At 40.5% G+C, this 14,693-nt stretch overlaps 1 protein-coding gene across 2 annotated transcripts in view; it reads left to right on the top strand.

Annotated features, from left to right (window-relative positions):
- Positions 1-14,693, top strand: part of LOC135906376 (brefeldin A-inhibited guanine nucleotide-exchange protein 3) — an 84,353-nt gene that overhangs the window by 8,306 nt on the left and 61,354 nt on the right. For both annotated transcript variants that reach the window (XM_065437745.1, XM_065437744.1), the window contains exons 6-15: positions 1,081-1,117; positions 4,202-4,274; positions 4,368-4,475; positions 5,389-5,550; positions 8,055-8,187; positions 9,677-9,774; positions 10,279-10,463; positions 11,310-11,779; positions 12,213-12,492; positions 13,955-14,136. In XM_065437745.1, the coding sequence (XP_065293817.1) occupies positions 1,081-1,117; positions 4,202-4,274; positions 4,368-4,475; positions 5,389-5,550; positions 8,055-8,187; positions 9,677-9,774; positions 10,279-10,463; positions 11,310-11,779; positions 12,213-12,492; positions 13,955-14,136 (1,728 nt within the window). The remainder of the gene's footprint in view (positions 1-1,080; positions 1,118-4,201; positions 4,275-4,367; positions 4,476-5,388; positions 5,551-8,054; positions 8,188-9,676; positions 9,775-10,278; positions 10,464-11,309; positions 11,780-12,212; positions 12,493-13,954; positions 14,137-14,693) is intronic.

Genomic DNA, 14,693 nt, shown 5'->3' with positions numbered 1-14,693 from the left:
TACAGATGTTTTTGCATCTCATTCCCATTGGGATTCGATCCTGCAACAGCATGCCTAGCAGCTTGTAACCCTCTCTCTGTTAACAGTAGCTTTTTTCACATTTACTGTAATTATAAATAATATTACTCATTAATGTAACGAGCTTGTCATTAACCTCTCAACTGCGTTAACGACTAAAAAAATATTTAAGTCAGAATTTTTTTTAGACCTGCATATTTTGTACCAATTTTTTCACAAAGATATGATACCAGGAATGCCTATTGCATATTTGCTGACCTTGTGTAAAAGAAACTGCTGAAGTTATTGTGTATACTATCTATTCATCAAAATGACAAAAACTGCACATATGCACATGTGCAAAATTTGTGGGAAGTTCACGACAAGTTAACTCGTCATCGGCACCAGGGGACATCATTGTGATGACAAATTATCTCATCATCTGCAGTAAGAGGTTAATAAGTTTGTGGGAGGTAGCCTCACAGGGAAATGCACAAGTTTTATGGTCAGTAACTCATATCAGAGTTTTCTTATGTGCGGTGGCATAAACGCCCCTACCATGATTCTTGTGCATTGTTCATGAACAAAGTGATTCTCATCTAATAAAAAAAACAAGCCACTAGGGGTGGCAGCATGTTGTGTTGAGTTGATATTACTTGGAAAACGGGTAAATTGTCATGCAAATGACCAACAAGGAATGTCGTGAAGTATTCGTGCGAAAAAAAATATCACTAAAATGAAAGAATGGACTGTCATAAAAATCAAGATAAAATGTGAAACATTTTTTTGAATTATGAAAATGAAAAGTTTTTCTTGCCTATGCATAGGCTCTTCACTTGCTGTCTTGCCAGTGACAAACTCATCCCTTGGCATGAAAAAAATGTGAAAGAATTATCAGGGCCATCATCTGTCATCTTGGCAAAACTAAATACTGTTTTGAGGCTTCCCTTTAACATAAGATTTTGAACTTCTTTTCCTACTTGCAAAATGCTGTATATGTACTAGAATTGCATGATGTTAACTGTTTGCCTTGCTAACATGATTTTTTTTGCAACTCGCTCACTAACACCACATCCCAAACAGAAAAGTGTGGACGAAGGATGCGATCCCTATAACGAAGGTTTGTGCTGTTGCTGTTGCTTTCAGTGTCTCATCGTATTGTAACCTACCTATAACCCCTTTCCGTGTCTGGTTTCAACCTCTCTTTGTTTATTTTCCAAGCATGACAGTCCTGCTTTCGCCTGCTACACTGATTGCATGTTGTGCTTTTCTTACTTTATTTTTCTTCTGTTCTCTTACTTCTGTGACCTTCCTGCCTGCTTTGTTAAAGTAACCACTATTATAACCATGTTTGTCCGAATGTAACAACTGTTCTTAAGAAAAATCTCCGTTGGAGTAAATTAGTAAGCCAAGGAATCGGTCCTGCAAAGTAGGCAGTCATTTAGCTTCTGTGGAAGACAGCCAATTGACTGCATAAGCCTTGAACGATTCATTGGTTTGTTTGTGCATATATGTGTATGTGTGTATGTGCGCGTGCACGCATGCATGGTTTAAAATATCAAAGTAACAAGGGCTATGAGAGTCTGTAGTGGAGGGCTCTAAATTAATTACTGTTTTCTTTAATGCTCACCTTCCACATTAAAGCATTCTTGCATTTCTACCCCATCAAACTACGGTCGTCGTGGCTGGTGAATAAGCCTGATTTCACTTGCAGGTTATTGCGGGAGTTCCTGTTTTTGACATTATCGATAACCTTCACAACATTTTGCATTGAATCCTCCACTTTCCTAAATAATATCAAAGTAATAAGCTCCATATCCTTTAAAGGGGCCGTGAAACACTTTTCTAACTAAGCATAGAATGATGTCACTGTATTATGTTATGTCGTCTCACGAATCTCCTGCTGCAAAGATTTTTCTAATCCTTCAAGCACAAGTGAAGTTAGATGTAGTTATCGGACTGATTAGGCAGCTTTCTCTCTGCTTTCATTTCCACTAGCATGTTGGAAGCTACTCAGGGGAAACAGCAATGGGTTGCAAGGGTTGAATGTTGAATGTTGAAAAGGTTGAATGCAAGAAGACTCATGGCAGCACCCTGTGGTGGCCACAGTATCTACACTGTGTTTTTCATCTCATAGCAGAGGCAGCAATGTGCACCTGTCTTGTTTAGACCAGCAGTGCAAAGCTGGAATGGTTTTTCGGTCTTTTTGAGATTGCAGACATGTATATATTCTTTTATTTATTTGACTCGTTTGCGCAATAATTTTAATACTGAGAATGTTCTCATGATCACGAAATCAGCCAATATGTGTGATGGGTCCAGTTGTGTACGATGAGGCTCCCTTATGACATTGCGTAAGTGAGAGAAATAAATTTTTCGCTTCTTTTGACATGATATTGTGCTTTTCCTGCTGCACGGAGTGCAATATTTGGCTCCCATGTTCACAGGAGCCTCGTTAACACAGCGGCAGCGTTTTCTCACTATGTTCAAGAAGTGTTTCAGGGCCCCTTTAAGATTGTGAAGTATGAAGCTTCCCATTAGGGTATATTCTTTCTGTACATGGTAGCAAAGGAGCATGCACTGATTGTTTAGTTGGTGGCACTCGGTGTCCAAGCATTGCACATTCAGTCTGAGAAATGTCGTAGCAAAGTGCCCTGGGTTTATTTTGGCTATATTACGTCCTTTATCAGACTCCAAAATGCTGTGCATGGATCTTCTCCACTTTTCTTCATCAGAATGCAGCAATCTCAGCTTTAAAGTGAATGTGAACTTTTGTGCTGAGCAAGCAGAACACTTTAGGCGCTAAGTTACTGCGGTAGATGAAAGTATGTGTTGTTCGTTGTACAACAGCTGCATGCCTAGATTTGTTTTGTACGGAGTTGTTCTGCATCATGAACCTCTTCAATTAAAACAATTGTTTAAAGAATTATCTCTCTGCAAGATATCCGTGGCATCAAGAAGCCCCCTGCATGTATAAAATCATTTTTGTGTTAGTGGCCATTTCACAAATGAGCTTGTAACATGCATTCACATTGGGTAATATTATGGGTCGGATGATTTAGCCAACGAAGCTTTTAAATGGGGGAGCAAAAGCCTTAGTGTAGTAACTCAGAAGTTACAAACTTATGCACAAAATATGTGCCTTTTTTTTGTTTTCTGTTTTATACCGCCTTTGCATAGCTGCTGCTTTTTTGGCTGGTTGTTAAAGAAAGCAGAACATAATGTTTATTAAGCCTAGTATAACTGAATCTTATGCACCGCAATAGTGTCCAGAATGTAACAATAGTGGCATCTTAACAATATACTTGCTAATGAATAGCGGGTGCGTAGAAAGAGCTTATCACCACAGAACATGTTTGTTTGCTTGTTCTTATTTTTGTCTTAGAAATTTGTGGGCATGTATGAGCAGCAAGCAGGCTTGCCTTTTTGAGTGCAATAGTCAAGAATTCTGTATCTATGCAGACGAATTAAATGTTTTTTCTTGTCATTATTGACAACCTTTTAATAAGTAGAGGCAGAGTTACATGTGCTCAGTTTAGATAAATATGCAGAGATGGTGGGTATTATGATATTAAGGTAGGCTATTTACAGATGCTTTAAAGTTCTATCGTGAAATTCACCAGGACACAGAGAAAAAGCTACAGAAATGCAGACAGGACAGTACTGTCCTGTCTGCACATATGTAACCTTCTTTCTGTGTGTTGATGCACTTCAAGATCTGTTGAACCTGAATATTAGCCAACTAACCCGTCTCACCATATTGTTGGTCAAAAGCATTCTTTATTCAAGCAACATCACCTGAGTGGCTGGCATATTTTATCTACGATAAGCATTTCTTTAACTATGACACTTAGGATTAACATAAGTTTGGACTTTTATATCTTTTTTAAATAGTTCATCTGTTCATTTAGTGTTTATTTCATTTCTTTTTCCAGTAGTGGTTGGACAGCCTCTCATAACTTGTATGTCTGATTATGTATATGCAAACCTGCAGTTCATAAAAAGAACAGCTGATTACAGCTTCAAGGGAAGTATCATAGACAAAACTAGTTTAAAGATAAAACATGGCATATTGTGCTCAATGCTATTATTACATCTTGCCTCTCAGTGTGTTAATTGTGAACCATATCATTCTGTCTCTCTTCAAACTCTATGCTGGAACTAGACACATTTGTAACATCCACTTGTTTGCTTGTTCTTTCAGGCCATATTTCTCCATTTGATGAAGTCGTGCCTCTGTTCCTCTTCCTCTGTGAAAAGCTGAAGGAAGACAAACGGTGATATAATGTTCAACTTTGTCATAGCATTTCGTGTGACACTGTTTGCCATGCCGTGCTTACTTACATATTTGCATTTGACTTTTTTGTTAGGAATGGTGCCAGCTCAACGGCTCCACTGCTGCTGCACTGTATTCAGACAGGTCTGAACTCTCTGAGAGGACAAGCCAGGAAAAGTCAGCCTTTTCTAGACTTTGTTTGGTGAGTGATACATCCTTGTAAATCTTAGGTGTCACCAGTGTTTGACATCACTAAATCTTATTCAGCTTTGTTATTCAGCTGGCACGTATGTTTCTTTTAGCATTGCTTTTTTAGCTGATTGTTGAGACAGAAAACTAAACAGCAGTCCTGGTTGCAGTGATGCCTTATGATGCTATGTTCAAACCAAGATAATCTGTAATGTTCTTCTTGAATGTGAACCTTCTGGTTGGGCAAATTTATAGTAACATTAGGAACTTTCAACTCAGTGGGAATTGGGGAAGGTATCTCTACAATGAATTAATCAGTGCAGATATTTATTTATTTATTTAGTTAGTTAGTTATTTATTTAATTATTGATTCATTCATTCAGTGCCTCTGCAAAACCATGATATGGGCAGCTTCTAAGACAGCCACAGAAGGCAGTAAAAGCCGCATGGACTTTGGTTCATCACCGTGTCACAAGATATTGCAGCCAAGGCTGCTGTTTGTGATTCAACCAAAATATTCTGTCAATGCACCAATGCTAAAATGATAGTGCTAAAACATGATAGCAACACTAAAATGCACTTGTTAAAGCTCTATTTAAAAAGTATCTATTTGCGTGTCCATTGTCCAGGTGTGTGTGCACGCACACACATGTGCATTTTTATAGCAATTGAAATTTTAGATCCATTGTTTGCTGTCACTTGCTTTTCCTCACATACTCATTCTTATTTTCTTTTTTTCTCATCTACTCCATTGCTCCTTTTTCTCTGCTTTCTTGTCCAATTTTAATATTCGAGATCTTGTAACTTAACAAAATTCAGTTTTGCAATTGCAAAATCTTGGAACCTAAATCAGTTTCTTTTGTCCTGTTCTTTCACTCTGCTATAGTAAGGCTGAGCAGAGTTTTCATATGTTTTCTCATATTCAGGCAGCAGCTATGCCCAAGGCTAGTGGGCTGCCTTGGCTCGCCACTGAAGGACAAGAACATAGTGTCGGCGCAACGTTTTGAGAAAGGTGAAATGGGCAGGGGATCAGGCTGCCTCACAACTGCTCCCTCATACCACGCTGAAGAGGCAAGGCTTGTCTATGGGTGAGCATCACTGTGTACCACACTTTTCTCTGCATGACTGCCAGGAGCTTAGTTAGATGTTCAATTGATAAGTGGCTGTAATGTGTATTGCTATTCACTTGAGCTTATATGTGAGGCCTTTCTATGCTTGAAAGGCTGAAAATGATAAAATGACATGTTGTACTTCTGCAATGTCATAAGTGTTCAGGCTTCATGATTGATTGCTTGATTGATTGATTGATTGATTGATTGATTGATTGATTGATTGATTGATTGATAATAAACAATTCGATTATTTCACTCTTTCATTCATTCAACTGGTTTAATGTCCCAAAGCCACATTGAATGAGAGACACAGCAGTGGAAGGCACCGGAATAATTTTGGCCACCTGTGGGTCTTTAATGTGCACCTAAATCGACATGAGTGCATTTTCCTTCCGTCTCTCATCGAAATGCAGCTGTGGTGGCCAGGAGTTGAACTTGCTACCTTATGCTCTGTAGCAGAAGTCAGCATTAAGGCTGTTTTGGCATTGCTGGTAAATGAGTTGACTGTTTTTGCCTAGTATCGATCCATGTAATTCAAAGGGGACCTGTGAGCTCATGTCTTATGTATTCAACATTAGCTCGAAAAATAAATTGCCTCTGTGAGCTCTGCAAAGGCTTGTGCTGTCATGGTTCTTAATAAGTCATCTTTTCCTCATGCAAAAGAAGCAAACGAAGTAATAGTAAGGTTTTGTATAAAGTTGCGCCCACTTCATAGGGGGGCAGGCGCCATTGTCATCAACTGGGTCTTAAAGCCAAAGAAATGGTAGGTTCAGAATCGTTGACTCACGGGCCAGTTGGTACATCACATTGCTTTGCTGAGTGAATTAAGGGCAAGATGAAACAATGGGGAGAGGACAGATGATGTGGACAGCGTCTGTCCTGTCTGCATCTTTTCTTTCCGCCCTTATTCCACTAAATGACATAGCAACGATAGGATGGAACAAAGCAGGAACTGGTGCTTAAATGCCAACTGCAATGTAATTTCACTTTAGCTAAATTTGTTTAGATTATGTATATGCTATTGAAGCAATCTTGGCAAAGCTGCAGGGCTGGTAACTGTCTAATTCTTTCTTCAGTTAATTAATTCTTTCAGTCATCATCATACCATTGTATTTGTGCTGTAGTCCTCACACTGTCATTCTAACATTGTGGTTACTTCAGAAACATTATCAGATTGTCGTCATGCTGCCATCATCATACTGCCTTCGTCATTCCATTGATGTCATTCCTTCTCCATCATTTTTTCATAATCATGCTGTCATCATTCAGTCATGGTTATCCCGCAGTTGTCATGCAGTCGCCGTCATTACATTGCTGTCATGCATTTGTTGTCATGTCATTGACGTCATTCCAACTTCTTCACCTGGTTTTTGTCCCACGCTTGTCGCCATCCAAATGTTGTCATTTTACCATCATCATCATAATCATTTCAGAATTGTCATCTCAATGTCGTAATGCCACCATCATCATACTGCCTTTTTCATTCTATCGGCACCATTCCTTCTTTGTCATTCCATCATTGTTACTGTGTCTTCATCATACAGTCGTCATCATGCCGTCATGATCATGGGTCAGTTTGGCAAGCGAGTACTATACCAAAGTGGGCCACTACTTGAGGCAGTGTATGCCACATATAGCTGAAGCAATGGAAGTCTCAGAATGACCACTACGAGTTTTAAATAAACATTTCTTCAGCTATATGTTACGTTGCTACATTACTTAAATGCTAATCAGATTACCTTTGACAGTCATCATTAGGTAGGTTCTGCCATAATATTTTTTCTTGGATATTATAAAATGAACACAATGGTTTATTTCTCATTATTTGGAAGGAAAAAAATTATGCAAATAATGGCAAATTCACTCTTAGTATAGTCCTCACATTCCTATCTTCGTTTTCTATCTCCTACCTAGGTTTGTTCTGACACGCACACTTCCGCAAGAGTGCCATTGTGCCAAGGTAAAAAAAAAAAAAAAGAGAGAAGTGCTGTAAATGTACAACAGTGGTAGAAGCACACAAGAGTGGTCCTTGCACTACGGCATGAATATTTAAATGGAAAATCGCCGTGGTAATGATGCACAAGGTCCAGGAGCCATCACTCCTATCGACAGACGCACGCTCCGTGCGGTGCAAACACGTCCACGAAGCATAGTGTTTCACAGTGTGCCAATAAATATCTTGACTATGTGAAGCCAGAGAGATGAGAAAATATGCTCCTAGAAATATACAACAAATGGCGGAACTATCTCGGAGCTCGCCAACTTCATGTTACTGTACACATATGACTGGAGAGAGTATTGGACATAATGGTATGTCAATGGCACTGAAAGGGTTAATTAAGCCTGGTGTACACAAAGGTGCTAAGTCTTGCATTCTGTAATCAGTTTCACAGTTCAGTACTATGAGGGTTGTTGATTTGTAGCTAACGATAACCGTAACTAAAGTCATTGTGTATTTTCTCTCTACTTTCACTTTGCAGCATTGCCCTGGAGTTGGTGACCATCGTGGGTGAGGTTGGAGCCCTGCGACCTGTGTTGGGGTCTCTGTTTCACCGGATGTTGCTTTACCCTTTGCCCCAGCACTGTCTCGAGCCACTCAAGTTTGTCAAGCAGGTGATTTCATCGGCTACAACCTTTCCCATGGCATCTTTAACCCTCATGGTGCCACTCTCAAGATAACTAGGAGAACTTATACCACCTCTTGCTACTACCGGGAACACTTGTTTTGTGTTTCAAGTGCTCTCATTAGCTCTCTTGAAGCAACTTGTGCAAGAAGCGATATTGCAGGCTTGTTGCACCATCTTATAGAGAGGATAGCTAAGCACATAGAACTCATAAGCTAAATTTCTGACTGCATGTAGAGCACATGCTACAGTACTCTATCCTTTTGTGTCAACAGTGCAGCCATGGTGAGCCAGCGTGGGTGGGTGATATATGCTTTTAAATATGAACTGCTGAAATAATATGACTAAGACAGAAGCGATGACAAAGTACTAGCTCATCTGTACCAAAGAATGTCCGCTGAACCCACATACAAAAAAAAAGGAGGGACAGGAAATGTTACTAGACTAGGTTCAGTTGTTTAACTCTCCATAGGTGCCATATATCGCGGGTGCCCCTGTGCCTTGGTTTGCCGCCAGAGTGCGGGAGCGATGCAGGTAGCTCTACGTGTGTGCATCTCTGCATTGGCAAATGTGCATGGGTCATCCGACTTTGCAACTTACGAACGCAGCAAGCGTTTTTACCGATGCATTCTTTAAAGCTTTATAGCAGATTGCTTAAAGAAAAAAACTTTACGTAGCTGTGAAAATGCTTGCAAGCAGACTTGCACATTCAAGGCAGGTTCTCGCTGCAGGGACGTAGCATAAATATGCATTCCCGTCACCAAATAAACCTGGATGATATGGGCCGCAAGCTCATGAAGATGCACATGGCATTGAAAACGCACAAGAGTGTCGCAAAAAGCACCGAGACTGCAGCAAAACACACGTGCACAAAAGAAGCAACATGTGAACAGCCTCGCACAGCGCTTCGCTGCCCCGCCTGCGCCGTGCTGACCGAGCAAAGTGCGACAGCAGTGCCACGAGATTCTAGGATCGTTGGTGGGTCCACACAGTCACAGGAGTTTGAAAACTGAACCTTGTGTAGTAACGTTGGGAGAAGAGGGGGTGAGGAGCAATCCAGAGAAAAAGAAAGTAAACTGTTGACTATTGTCTTCCAGACACTTTCTCAAAGGAAGCACAAACTAGCACGCTTTGGCCCTTGCGTATACTATAATATCACTAAAACCATCCCTTCAATAAATGTATAGTATCAAGAAGAGAGTGAAAATTACAAATTTATGGAATTTTCGCGAAATCAACTCAGGAAGAAGCTCATGGTAGCCTGTTTAAAACAGGAAATATGACACCGACGCAAACATAAAAAAATAGTACATACACACATTTTTTTCTGGGACAAGACAGAGGCGGGGGAGCTCAAAACTGTCTTAGTGTAGTTGATTGCTTACATTGTCTCTTCCTAGTTTGCAGTGCATTTTCCCTGTTTCGTGCAAGTTGTTTTATTGGAAGTAACATACCTACTAAATATTCTACATTTGCAGATGCTGAACAACCCGGAGCAGTTGCTACAGTTTGCTGGGCCTCCTTTGTGGGAAGACACCAAAAACCCACGATTGAGCAGCCTAGACCTGCTAAAAATGTAAGCAACCCTGTGCTTGTTCAGCCTATTGTCTTAGTTTCAAAGCATTCAGTTGCACATCAACATTGATCGTTTTGCACAGGTAGTAGAAGTAGCCGAAACTAACTTGCATACAGATGATTGGGGGAATTACCAATTCCCAAACTTTAAAAGTAGCCACGAAATTTCCTGAGGTAGCTAAAGCTAGCTAACCTAGGCTTCACGTGAGAAGAGTAGATGAAAAAGCAAGGACCACCATGTCCCTACGATAGATTAAATGTAAGGCTATCGTGTTATGTTTTAGTCTGTGTTGCTCTGAAACTGACCTGTCACACAACTCGCGCCAACTTGCCTGACAATATGTACTACTGTCCTGTGCAGGTCATACACCCTGTGTTTTTGTGTATCTCTTGTTGTGCAGTTTTTCACGTTAGATACTGAACGATAATAGTGTCATGCCCAAATGTTGCCTTGTGTGTTCCTTGCCTTGCCACTTTATCGAGCTGCATAATGTTGTTCATGCAGTGTTGTTGATGGGCTTGGAGAGTGCTGCCACAGCAATGAACCCAGTGTCTGCTACATCAGCGTTGAATGTGTGGTGGCGCTGCTGTCGAGTTTGGAAACCCTGGTTTCAGGCTCCAAAATCTCGGACCAAATGGCAGAACGCCTGAACTCCACATTCCTGACATTGCAGAGTGCAGATTATGTTGGTGAGCGCAGCTGTTCTGTACTGAAAGAATCATGCTTGGTAGAAGTGTGCTGGGACAAAGTCTGTTAAGCCTTATTTCCGGTTAATATGAAAAGCTTGAGGACCTTTAATTTGATTTCTCAAACTGTAGTGCACTTCTGGGACTGCTGACTTCTGAAAAAAATAGGCCGTTTTTCCAAAATGTCAATATGGTATTTTAAATCTCTACTATCAAATCTCCTGTGAAGTGAATGTGCTCTTTTATAGTCTGAATATTTTATTAAGGCACTGTAAATTATTGAGGCAATTATACATGATGTGTGCAAGCATCCTAATGTTTGAAATCTTCGAAACTGCAATCAAGTTGGTAACTGACAATCAAGGCAGTTTTACTGAGTAGTGCCCGAATTTAGGAGTAAAATGCAGTGTATAAAATGGGGGTCAAATAGCCTTTCCATAATGTTTTTGCTTTTTCTGAAACCACCATTTGTCAGATAGCCCACACATCCTGTGTGTGATTTGGCAATGCACCTCAAATCATATTGAAGTACAGTGTGCTGCTTATCCCATGTTTTGCTGCTGTTATTTGTACTTGGGAGAACCTTTCATGCAAAACTTCAGGTGTCTTGTTGGTTCACTTTTGAAACTTAAACTCAAACTCAAACTCGTATATAATGAATCTTTGGATATAACAAAGGTATTTGCTTGTTGTATGTAACTTTGTTATAACGAGGTTTGACTACCACATAAACATTGTTTCGTTATAAATGTCTTTGTTGGATGCTCCTGACTTCTCAGTCTTAATATTGTATGCCATGTTTTGCACAAACACTTTATGGAAGAATGCTTTTTGTTTTGTTAATTGCAGGTGCATCATTCCTGTACGAAAAGTCAGCTCGAGGTGGCATTCGAAACGGTTGGCAACAGACGCACATCAAAAGTGGAGAAACTGAAACTGCACCTGTGGTTGAAGAAGCACAAATTTTGCACCAGACCAGCATTAGCCGAAGCTCTGATGTCCACTTGGAAGATATCCAGGGTTCACCGAAGCACTCACTCGTTAATGAAGCTCTTGAAGTGTCAGAAGCATATGGTGTGGAGCCTCCTGAGCAGCTGCCCGTTGAATGCAAAGGTATCGATGAAATGAAAGAAGAGAATCTTGATCCTGGGACTCGTCTACCAGAACCAGGGGCAGGAGATGCTAGGGAGCATGTAGCAGTCACTCCAGAAGAGAGTAGTTTGCCAGATGAGGAGCTTCAAAGTGGCAGCTTTATGGAGTACAGCCAAGGTGATGAAGCGTCAGAGTTTGCAGATGAAAGCCTTTATGACACTGACTTGGTGAGTATTGAGGTTTTTGTATTTTTCATAATCTGGTGATGATTTATAATTTGGGCAGTTTTAAGTCTCATGACCTATTTCTACCTATATTTGGGGTTTAGTGAAGTCACCTAAAACTAAGAACCACTGTAAGAAATACACTGAATTTGCAATTGGAAGTTTTGTTTTGACGAGGTATTGAACAGCAATATGCCTCTACCCCCCCCTTCTCACAAACACAGACAAAATAAAAAGAAGGAACTATGGTTGTAGTTATGCAGAAAAATTTGTTGCAGTTTTGTTTGCCAGTTCTTAATCTGGAAAATCAAGTAAATTCAGTATTTTACCACTGACTTGTGTGCATTCAAGTGTTGTGTGTTGGTAGCTTTTTTACAGTATGTTCTGAGTAAAAAAACAGCAGACTGACATCGTTCTGAAATTATTGCACATGTAGGCTGAGAAACCATTGGAAGAAAAAATGGACATCTCAGCTGAAGCAAGAACTTCTGTAATGGAGAGAGCAGCAAAGACCTTGATGAAAGATGTCAACGAAAGCGAGCGGAACCGGCTGGAGAAGTTCTTCGAATCTAACAACGAGTTTGCGGAGCGAGAGCGCAAGACATCCAGGGATTTTGTCAATCACTTGGCCTCCTTTCTGCCGCGACTTCTGCACGTTCTCAGCTCCATTGAGGCTGACCAGGAGCTGCAGCAGTTTGCCAGTGACTACGCAGAAGGTGACTCCTGCCACATTTCTCTAACTGTTAAAAGCAAAATGTTTGCACTCAAGAATACAGAAGTTTGGTGTACAGGATAGCTTGAGGCCACTAAGGACATTATGCTGGGGCAGTAATTTGTTGGAGTATCTATTTTATCCTGTGCCGGCAGAGCTCAGATGTCAGTAGATGGTGTCATGAAAGATATTTAACCGCAGGCACACTTTCCATCATCATTTTCATGTCCTGTCACCATCAAATGCACAGATGTGCTCGGGCAATCACTGTGGGGTTGGATGGAGCTAACGTCCTGCATATTCCTGCCCTTTAATGCCTCCAGTGGCTTATGTTAGCTCCATACTAGGTAACTGCATAGTCAAGAAGTGTCTCAAATGGTGCTATTGAAGAACATTTCATCATAATAGAGAAATCTGAAACCTGTGCTCATTATTCAGTGCCATTAACTTCACCAGTGCACATGATACTTCTTCAGATTTTGTTTCATAGACATCTGTAAGCTGTGCAGGATACCAGAGACTGACAGACACTCTGCCCTGTTTGACAACCTTGATGCAGGGGTGCCATCACCCCATTTGTAGCCCCATGGCCTGTGGCCAAGCGTACTAATGACATAGGTGACACAGATGTTATGCAGGTTCTTCTTTCACAGAAAAGCAAGAGTATATGCTAAAGTGATTAGTATTCCAGAACTCGGCCTTAGCATATGTGGTATTGTCATGTGCATTATGCCTTTTTCTTCTCACTTTAGCACAGAAATTTACAGAGGATTTACATGTTTCTGCTTCAGCCCAGATTCTTCTTGCAATGTCAGATGGTTTATTCACTGATAATTATGAACATTGTGTAGCAGCCAATCTATATTAAGTAATGGACACAGAAGTCCTCTTATAACGATAATGACTGTCTCCACAGTCTTCAGACATGTAAGCTGTAGAACACCATAAAAGTATCATTGAGATTGAAAGTTTCTGGGTTGTAGTACTGATGAAAAAGCAGAATTTCCAGGGAGCATGGGCACATATTCTTGAATTCAGAGTTGCAGTCTTTGGTTATTTTGTATACAACCAACACTGTCTCCCATGCATTTAGATGCTGCATACTCAAGCCAGACAGGAATTGAGATTCTTCTTGGAATATGTACCCCGGGAACTTTTGACATCTGCTATACATGACATGTGGTGTACGACAAGCAGCAAATAATGGGAAATAGCAGGTTGGCAAGAAAGCTAACAAAAAATAAGTGTGAGGAAAGGAAAAAAAACTATTGAATGGAGAAGCATGTAACTGAAGATGTCATTGTGATTATGGCTGAATTATGGCTAAAGTATGTAGCAAGAAAATTTCTCAGTTTTGTTGTGCTGAGATATTGTATTGTATGTATTTTTTTAACAGTGGGCAGTGCGCTGTGCTTTGAGAATTGCCTGTAAAGCCTTATGACATACCCTCTTGCATTTTTGTTCAGCCCTCTGGCAACAACAGCAGCAACAACACACTGGCACTGAACTCGAGAGCACGCCACAGCATATCACAATTGTTAATGCTGATGGCATCTACCTGGCAACCTATTCAGCCCTCCTGTTGGACCTAAAACTCATTCATAGCGGATACCGCAAGAAGCTCACTAGGGAAGTGCCATTGACAGAGGTTGGTAACTTACAATTTAGTTTTTTCTTTTAACCCTTTCCGTGCCAACTTAATTTTCCAGAAAACCACCGAAATTTCCCTGATTTTTTTACGACTGATTCTTTGAGAACGGCTTTCATTATTGCAATATCAACAGTTCATCCATTATTCTTGTATGTCCTTGACTGTAAGCTTTCTTTTTTTTCTTCGTATTTCCTGTTGCAGATAGGCACGGCTACAGAAACAATCTATATGATGCTTGATATCTCATGGAACAGAAGTCAAGCACATTTTTTTTCTGTACAATGTGTTATTGCTGGCATGGCAAGGAAACGAAGTTGCAGAGTTGTTGGCAGCAAGGCACTTTGGTTTGGTCTAGCCACATTCAAACAAGAGAGGCTGCCAGAGGCTCTAAATCTTTCTTGCAATTGTCAGTAACAAAGTTGAAACTTCCAGTGCAATTCACTAGCATTTTACAGGTTTGATGGTTTACATGAGGTGAAGAAATGTCCAAAACCACCACTATTTCTGCCTTGTAAAAGATGGCTGCCATTTTCTGCTGCCAGCTCACTCTGCGC

This window comes from Dermacentor albipictus, chromosome 5 (assembly GCF_038994185.2).
Source record: "Dermacentor albipictus isolate Rhodes 1998 colony chromosome 5, USDA_Dalb.pri_finalv2, whole genome shotgun sequence".
In the NCBI taxonomy this organism is placed as follows: Eukaryota; Metazoa; Arthropoda; class Arachnida; order Ixodida; family Ixodidae; genus Dermacentor; species Dermacentor albipictus.
This window is presented reverse-complemented; position numbering and strand designations above follow the sequence as displayed.